The sequence below is a fragment of the Lepus europaeus genome, chromosome 21 (genome assembly GCF_033115175.1).
Source record: "Lepus europaeus isolate LE1 chromosome 21, mLepTim1.pri, whole genome shotgun sequence".
Taxonomy (NCBI): domain Eukaryota; kingdom Metazoa; phylum Chordata; class Mammalia; order Lagomorpha; family Leporidae; genus Lepus; species Lepus europaeus.
In genome coordinates this window covers 44,782,993-44,792,193 of record NC_084847.1, presented here as the reverse complement: position 1 = coordinate 44,792,193, position 9,201 = coordinate 44,782,993, and the positions used below count along the sequence as shown (strand labels likewise).

Genomic DNA, 9,201 nt, shown 5'->3' with positions numbered 1-9,201 from the left:
AAATTGTTTGAAGTAGTTTAGATAAATTAGACAATAGTCTGCCTCTCTCTCTCTCTTTCTCTCTCTCTCTCTCTCTCACACATACACACACACACACACACATCATGTTCATATAAATTGATGTCTAGCAAGCTACCAATCCCAGAGAGTTTTATTAGGTATGAAAACCAGAAGTGACCTCTTGATCATTTATGTCTGCTTACTTGATCATCCATCTAATCCTGAAGAACAGGCAGCTTTATATACCTCACATCATTTCTTATACATACATTTTTAAACATCCTGTTTTAAAGTTACAGTTATTTAATCAAGAGGCTGCAAATAAAATAAATACAGGTAGCATCATGCCAGATATTATTTTATGATGACCTCAGTTCAACATCCGTATATATGTCTGATGTGCTGTCTTTTACAGACTCATTTATATGTAGCCATTCCTAACATACTGTCTTTATGGCTACCATCAGAACTGTGTAGATTGCCAATGCCATAAGTTTTAGATTGTAAGCTCCCAAGGGTAGAGATCACATTTTATTAGTGTTATTTAAAATCACCTCAGTGCACAGTATTGTCATGCACTTCAGTGGGTTCAATCAGTATTCATTGATGAGCATTTAAAATAGTATAGCTTTCATGTGTCTCAATATTTAATAGGTAGAATTTAATATTACAAATCATTTAGTATTTTTCAACTTTTCTTAAGTGATGGCAAGTGACCCAGTAGGAAATTGTTTCCAAAATGACTGTCTGTTGTCGATTGTGAAATGGAATCATGTTGACAATGAATTACAAACATTTATAGAATACTTACAGTATGCAAGCACTTTGCTGTAAAGGAGTGCTATAACAATAAACAGCTCAGGGTGGTCATTTGGCATGGTCATTAAGATGCCCACATCCCATATGGAGTGCCTGATTTGCAGCCTCAGCTCCATTCCCCATTTCAGGATTCTTTCTGCTAATGCAGACACTCTGGGATGTGGCAAGTAATGGCTCAGGTAGCTGGGTTCCAGTCATTAGTGACCTACCTCCATTTGCTCTGGTCCAGTCCTGGCTGTGGTAGGCCTTTTGGAAGTAAACCAACAGGAGGCAGCTCTGTCTCTGTCTCAGCTCACAATTTAGGAGTATATGTTGAAGTTGATACTGAGAATATCATATAGAGGCATATAGAATAATAGAAGTAAAATATGTTGACTTAACTAGAGAAGCAACCAATAAATTTGGCCTGTATGTTTCTGATAAAGAACTTCAGATATGCATGATAGAGAGGAGGAAGGAGGTAGATTAGAAGAAGATTCCCGAAAAGGTAGGAAATAGAAATGAAGACTAGAAACTTTAAGGAATATTGGGCAGCCTGGGATAGTCATACTCCATAATGTAGGTTTAGGAGAGGCAGCAGAGGAAACTGGCTAGAGGTTAAATCCACATATGGAATACAAGCTATAGAGTGAGGGTAGTTATGAGGAGTCCATAGTGTTTGGAGCAAGCCTGATAGCAGGAATATAGGTGATCAGGTCCTAGAATAGAGCAGGGCAGTGTAAGTGGAAACCAGATATCTGACTCAGGACACATGGTGAGTGGTGACAGATGAACATGCTTCCCTGGGCACCTGGTGGGATGGTACAATGGACAAATATATTTGAGATTTTTTTTTTTTGCAAAGGAGGAACAAGCTATTTTTTACATGCTAAGTAATACTTGTAATTAATTGCAAAGTATGTATAAATGAAATCTACCTCTTACTATTTTTCAATATTATTAAATCTTTTCTCAATCAAGTTAACTTTTCTTTAATCTGGAGGGGTGTGTGACTTTAAATGATTAAGAATTTAAATGACCATTGAGAGCTGCAAATGTTCTAAGTTCTGTGACTTTAAATGTTCTGGCTTATTTGAACTGAAGCATTCTCACAGCAGAACAACTGATACTTTCTATGATGTGTGGGTATTTAAAATGCAATAAAAATTATTTTGGTACAAAAAATTTTGAAATCCATGGATATGAGGGGGTCCTCAACATTCATGTAAGATGAATGCTATTAAAAACTGTGCATAGATTCAAATTTTTAACACTAAAATATTTTGATTATATATTCATGAACTTTTTGAAGTATTTGCATGTTTATTTTCACTCTTTGTTTTCTTTCAAAACTATTTAGATCAAGAGGGAGCCCTATCCCAATAACTGGTCTAAAGACTGGTCTCTTCCAGACTCTTAGTGCTGAGATCCTAACCCTCTGCTGTCTCCTTCAGTAAAAACTCCTCTCAATCTGTGTGACCTTTTAAGTCATCCATTGACATAGGCAACACATGCTCATTTTGCCATTAATTTTTAAATACGAAAAGCCACATTACTGTATTTTCAATGGGTTACCACTATCAACCCAAAATAAGATTTACTTTTTAAAAAGACTAGTCACAAATACTTTTTGAAAGTAATTACATGAAAAGCAGTTCTTTTTTTTAAGAGTTTAAGGAAAGAATATATTTGAATCACATAAACAAACAAGAAGGTATTACATAAGAAAAATAATGTAACAACTTATGTAAGTACCTAACATGAGCGTGCTCTTATATCTAAAACAAAAAACAAAACGGTAACATTGGTAATATATATATATATATATATATATATATATATATATATATATATTTGACAAGTGTGCATTAAAGAAATCTCTAATATAAAACATTTAAAAAGTGGAGAATACTTTTTTAAGGTACAGAAAACAATTGTTAAGATAGGCACACCCACAACTCCTAAACATGCTTGCAAAGATAAAATGCAACTGAGTACTCATTTCTCAGATGTACAAAAGCTACAGAATTGTTAATTACTGGATATTGCTTCTCACTTTTGCATTATTTGAGCTGCAACACTGATTGGTATGAATTCTGAATTACTATTATTTTTTCAGTCTTCCTGTCATGAAAGCATCTATTTAATATGAATACTTAAAACAGCAACATTATTGGTATCAAAGTCACTTCCTTATGTTCATTTTTTCTTATTTAAAAAAGGCACTAATTTTTACAAAGTTGTTATTACAACAAATATTGCTTTGGAAGATCTGAAACTCCAAATCAATGTATTCCATCAACCACAAGTATTATCAAGAAGCCCTAATTAATAAGAACATGAATGTGAAAAGCTGGTAAGATTAAAGATTATAAAATTGGTTTATTGTAAAAGCAATTCAAGAATACCCAGTTAAAATATTATTACAATGCTATCCAATACAACCAAGAAGCAGTTAAACACTTTTACGTGAGGAACGACATAAAACAAGAAAGACCACATCAAGGCTGTGATTCAAACTCAAAAAGAGAAAGGACTCTTAGGTCTCGTTAAGGTCAGTACATAAGGTATGATAACATCAAGGCACTGTGTCAGGTACCACAGTGTTGCTACAACATTGAGATATAACTGGGAAAATTAAAGTCAAGGGGAAATGAAATCTGCATATTCTTGTTCATAGGTATACTTAAGTGACTAAAATTTTAGAAACTGCCTTCAATGATAGCAAGATGCGAGACAAGTCTTTATGGAAGAGAAAGAAGTTTATAAAGTTCTCTATCAAGGTCCCACTAAATCTTCACAACCCACTCCCACCCTCCCCCTAAGCTAAAGCTATTTTGCTGATATATAAGATAGGATCTTAATTTGTGGCTTACTGGCAAATTGTAGGCACTCCTTCTAAGTAGCTTTGATCTTCTGCACATTAAAAACAACATACTGTATCATTCATATACTCAATTTTGCATTTTAGGCAGAATTTCATTATTGCTCTAAAACTCAATGCATCTATACAGTGGCCATTTCCCCCCAGACTTATTCAAGATATAATCTTTTTGCTGTTTTCTTAATAAAAGCCTTAGAGTCAATTTTTTGAATGATCGACCTATGAATCATTATATACAACACAGTGATTGCATTTTTTTCAGCACTGAAAGTACTTAAAATAAAATTTACTTCCATTTTTATAATCCTCCAAATCGAAGGGCCAAAATATTTAGATGTAATAATTGAAAAGAAAAATCTATCTTCCCAGGCTGAGGCTTTTTATAGCAGCTTTAGCCAGGAAAAGGGATTTTATGTCTGTTATAAACCCTTGAAAATAAGGGCTTACTCTGGAAACATTGAAAGACCCTTAAATCTCAGGGGTGCTAGCTGGTGCCACTATAATTCATAACCAACTATTACTTCATAGCTTATACTGAAGAGTTAATTCATGCTCATTTTGTTCCTTTAAAAATACTCTTTGGAAACCATTATTACTACTGTAGACACATACTCTAATTATATCTCTTCCTGTAAAAATAAAGGTATAATCATGATTATCTCTATTTCTTTGCTAATTTCAACTACCAATGTACATTTTTCAGTCTGATCACTTTACCAGCTAACTCATACCTTATGGCATTCTATATACTACCCAGGGTCAATTTTCAGTATATGGAAGTAGGAGCAAGTCTTACACCAACAATTTTGCAGGTAATATTTCAATCTAGTCTTTAATGTGTTCATTGCAAATGAAACCAAAGTACTAGAATTGACTTTCAAGAATAGGGAGAAATAAACTTCCAAAGCTAAAGAAAGCAAACCATTATAAAGCTTACTTCTGTCGTGTACATGATAAACCTACTCAGTGATTTCCCATCAAGACTTAAAATTCGTCCAGGGAAGTCTAAGAGGGAAAATAAAGCCTTTTCTTGTTTGTTCCTTTCTAATCCATCAGATACTACTTGTTGTGTGTTCAGAGGGCACACAGTACCCCTCTAGGCACTATCCATGTTAACAGCCCTTCCTAGAATACTAAACTACCTCAAACATCTGTAGGTTACCCCAATCAAGTTTAAACTATCTGTGAATATAAACTACTAGCCATGTACTCTAAATGCATACATTCAAAGCTACCATTTTAAAAATAAACTGGAAAGTAGAGAAACCTAAAAACAAAGATAGATTCTGCTATCACACTATTATAAACATTTTAAGTGTGTGTGTGTATAGAGAGCGAATAATCAAGATTTAAATAATATGGTAAAAAACTAGGAAATGTAGATTTTACCAAAAGAACTACAATAATCGCTCCAAGCTATACCTATAAACAGATTCACTAATATGGTAATTTGCCTAGGTTCCAACAAAAACAAAAACAAACAAACAAAAAACCATAAAATATCCACCAAAACCTATACTAGAGTATGTGGCAATAATTAATATATTTCTATGGAAATTGTCTCATGCCTTATAAGCTCCTAAAATAAAATCAAGGTCACTATGTGACGAATGATAGCACTAGGAGGAAAAAAAAAACACTGAAAGTAAAACAGTCTTCAGCCTTAGTTTCAGCTATCTCTTCAAATCAGCATTAATCATTCAATATTAGATACAACATTTTTGGCTTGTCAGACCAGTAAGTCATGTTTTCCCACTGGCCAAAGGCAGCTGAAGAAACAATTGCTTGAACAAATTAAATGCTGTGACATGAAGCATTTGACTTCCAAGTCTGAGTACTTAGTTAAAATGACTGGTGAATGTCTAACTGGGCAAAAGGAATGGCAGCCATCATCCAAACAGGCTCACTTCCTCCAGCCCCCAAATGAACAGTAGTTATAATAGCAAAAGAAATAAAACAGTTTTGTTTTTTGCTTTTTGATTCTTTAGAGCCAACTGTGAGAGAGGTCAGCAATATATTAACAGCAGCAATGGACAAGGAAGAGCAGAAGAGTGGATGAAAGAATCTTGCTGGACGTTTGTTCATCTGTTTCTGTATTGGCCATAAAACTGTGACCGGCTTATTTGGAAATATCAGGTATTATGTCTTATCTCCTTAGATCCTTCACAGATTTAGAATTCAGTCTACCTGAGGGCTCTATAATCATGTAAGAAAGCTTTCTTTATCTAGCTTGGTGGCAGCCAAAACAGACTCCATATCATTAAGGATGTCAGAGCTCAAAGCTTCCTGCAGACTTGGCATCAACTCCTCTCCTATGTTCATTCCATCTCCTTCCAGTGTTCCAAGGTCCACATTTGTCCCAGGAATGGCTTCAAGGTAGTCTGGGAAACGGTTCTGCTGTGAGGGCAGGGAGATTTGGTTTATGGTATCACCTGTATCCATTTCATCAACACTGTTCAAGAAGTCATCTGGGGTTCGAGGGGCACTGTAGCTGCTCATGCTCAGTCCACTGTCTGTACTCTCATCTCGAGAGTGATAGGTACCGCTGTTAAGAAAGGGATCTGAGCTATTGGTTGTCATTGTTCTCAATTCCTGAGACATCCCAGGAGAAGATACTGGATTTTGAGTGCCACCATCCTGCTCCAGTGTTGGTAACTGGCTACGGAGAGCTAATTCCTGACATTTTGGAGAATTTGCTGTGCTGGGATTGATATTCCGCATTGCCTGCCAGAGCAGTTCTTGGTGTTTCAGTCGCAGTCTCTCTTTCTCCATTTGCAATTGTTGCAGCCTCATCTGTTGCTGCTGGTTGGAACTGCCACCTCCCATGACACCCCCTTGTGGGCTCTGAGGAGCAAGGGGTGGTGGCTGTTTCACTGGAGCACTCTGACTGATTCTCTGATTCATGGCAAAACGAGGGTCAAGCCTTGGGTCTAGCCAAGAGGTGGTCTTGTTCTTATGGTTTATATAGTAAATTTCTCCATCCTGAGTCATGGCTTGTTCCCATCCATCAGGAAGAGGACCTGAGGCCGAGTTCATCATATTCTGTTGCACGGGTGGACTAGTGGGGGCTGTAACATTCATCTGAGAGAGCATGGCCTTCTTTGGGTCCTGCCATGTTGTTGTCTGATCAATGTGATTTAAGAAGTATCTCTGACCAGAAGACGTCTTTGCCATCTCCCAGCCTGCTGGTAGAGGAACATCGTCAGGTATCTCAAAAGATGACTGTTGAAGATGTTGTTGAGTTGTGGGTGTAGCTGCTGGGCCAGAGACTACTCCAGTGGGGGTCAGTGTCCCAGGAGAAACGGCTCCCAGCTGCAGGGAAGCTGGAGAGGAATGAGCTCGAACATGCTGTGTACTGGCCTGTCGGGAGTGGGATTTGGGCTCCGGCGGCTTGAAGAAGGAGTCGGGCAGCTTCCGGAGCCTCATGGGCACGGTCTGGGGCACGTTGGCCTTCTTGGGGTTCATGACGGCGTTGAAGAGCGCCTCCAGGTCGGTCTCCGAGTCCCCCCGGACGTGCACGATCTGGTGCCCGGCGGGGGGGGCCTGGGGCGCCGCCTGGGATGCTTGCGGTGCAGGCTGCCCCGGCCCGGACGGCGGGCCTTGCCCCTGGGGGGGCTGTGCGGGCGGCTGCCCTTGGCCCTGGGGAGCCGGCTGAGGCGGCGGCTGTTGCCCGGGATCCATGGCTTCGGCCTCCCCCCCCCCCCCAAACGCGCACCCCCGTGACCAGGCGGCGGGCGAGGGCTCCGCCGGGACGCCCCGGCTCCACGGGCCGCGACTGGAGAAGCGACGAGAGCGGCGGGCCGGGCGGCGCTGCGTGGCGGGAGCGGCGCTGTCCTCGCTCTCAGGGCCGGGGGGCTGCGCTGTGGCCCCGCATCCCCCGCCCCGGCGCCTCCGCCCCCGCCCTGCGCCCGGGCTCCACTGGTCTGGCGGCGGCGCCTCGGGAGGGGCTGCCAGAAACTCGGACCTGCAGCACCTCAGAACTTTTTTTTTTTTTCCCTTCAGCTCCCTGGACGGAGCCGCCGGACAGCTAGCTGCCTTTCCTCTCCCCCTTTCTCTTTTATTTCCTTTTCTTGTTCCTTCCTTCCTCTCTTTCTTTTCCCCGGCGGCGGCTGCGCCCGACTGAGACGGAAACTCGCCTCAGACGCCAAAACTAAAGCTGAGAGAACCGCCCGCCCGAGCCGCTCGCCGGCTCCGCCTCCTCCCAGCTCTTCCTTCCTCTGCGCGCCCGCCCGCACTAAATCCCCGGCCGCCCGCCCGCCGAGGGAAACTTTCCCCGGCAAGTTACCACATTCCTGCAGACTCCGGCCTCCGCCGCCTGTGCCAGAGCACCGAAAAGCAGTTCTTTAATTTTCCTGGCACCAGGTTCAGAAGAGGAAGCAATTCCCCCAGGGGTCACCTGTAGGCTCTCAGTGAGGAAATGAAGCCTCTTTTTCTTGTGCTAATGGTTCTTTGATGGGGAAGCTCAGTGCCTCAGGTTCTGTTTTCATAGGTGGGGGACTTCATGGATTTAGTGTTAATCTGTAAATGTGTTTGCAATTTAGAGGTTCTGCATCCAAAAATTCTGTTAATAATTGGAATCTCGAGTTGAGATGCAAACTCAAGTTACACTTAAGAAAATGTAGGCAAGAAATGCTAATGTCGCCAAGGGCCTCTAAGTGCTGTTTATATTACCCCCTCTCTTGTCAGGCTCATACTACTAGAGAATACTGTGGTCCTTCCTAGGTTCACACAGTTTTCATTTTGGTTTTGCCTTCTTGGTGGTCCTTGCTCCAATTTTTGCGTTAAGCACTTTTGATACATATATGTTAAATGAAGACTTCAGAAAATTTATTTTAAAATGAAGTTAAGAGATAAGTTATTTTGGTAGAAATATTTGTCCTTGTGCATATTTTCTGTGACCTTTATAAAGGCCCCTTGTATGCATGGATTTCAGAATTTTTTGCATCAGCACACGCAGACACACACATGCGCATGCACATACACAGAGAGAGAGAGGTTTGGTCTGAAGATGCTTGCAGATTCCTGAAACACATTGACATTTTTTTTTTTTACAGGCAGAGTGGATAGTGAGAGAGAGAGAGAGAGAGACAGAGAGAAAGGTCTTCCTTTTTGCCATTGGTTCACCCTCCAATGGCTGCCATGGCAGGCGCATCTCCCTGATCCAAAGCCAGGAGCCAGGTGCTTCTCCTCGTCTCCCACGCGGGTGCAGGGCCCAAGGACTTGGGCCATCCTCCACTGCACTCCTGGGCCATAGCAGAGAGCTGGCCTGGAAGAGGGGCACCTGGGATACAATCCAGCGCCCCAACTGGGACTAGAACCCGGTGTGCTGGCGCCGCATGGCGGAGGATTAGCCTGTTAAGCCACGGCTCCAGCTGACACAATAGTCTTTTTTTTTTTAATTAAACTTTTATTTAATGAATATAAATTTCCAAAGTACAGCTTATGGGTTACAATGGCATCCCCCTCCCAAAACTTCCCTCCCACCCACAACCCTCCCCTTTCCCACTCCCTCTCCCCTT

At 41.2% G+C, this 9,201-nt stretch overlaps 1 protein-coding gene across 1 annotated transcript; it reads right to left on the bottom strand.

Annotated features, from left to right (window-relative positions):
• Positions 1-5,080: 5,080 nt before the first annotated feature.
• On the bottom strand, positions 5,081-7,363 carry LOC133750741 (transcriptional coactivator YAP1-like). Its single transcript, XM_062180403.1, has one exon. The coding sequence runs from the start codon at positions 7,361-7,363 to the stop codon at positions 5,885-5,887; it is 1,479 nt and encodes a 492-aa protein (XP_062036387.1). The 3' UTR covers positions 5,081-5,884.
• Between the last annotated feature and the right edge of the window lie 1,838 nt (positions 7,364-9,201).

Excerpts from the sequence above, each read along its gene's own strand:
- LOC133750741 (XM_062180403.1), bottom strand. The coding sequence starts at position 7,363 with ATGGATCCCGGGCAACAGCCGCCGCCTCAGCCGGCTCCCCAGGGCCAA.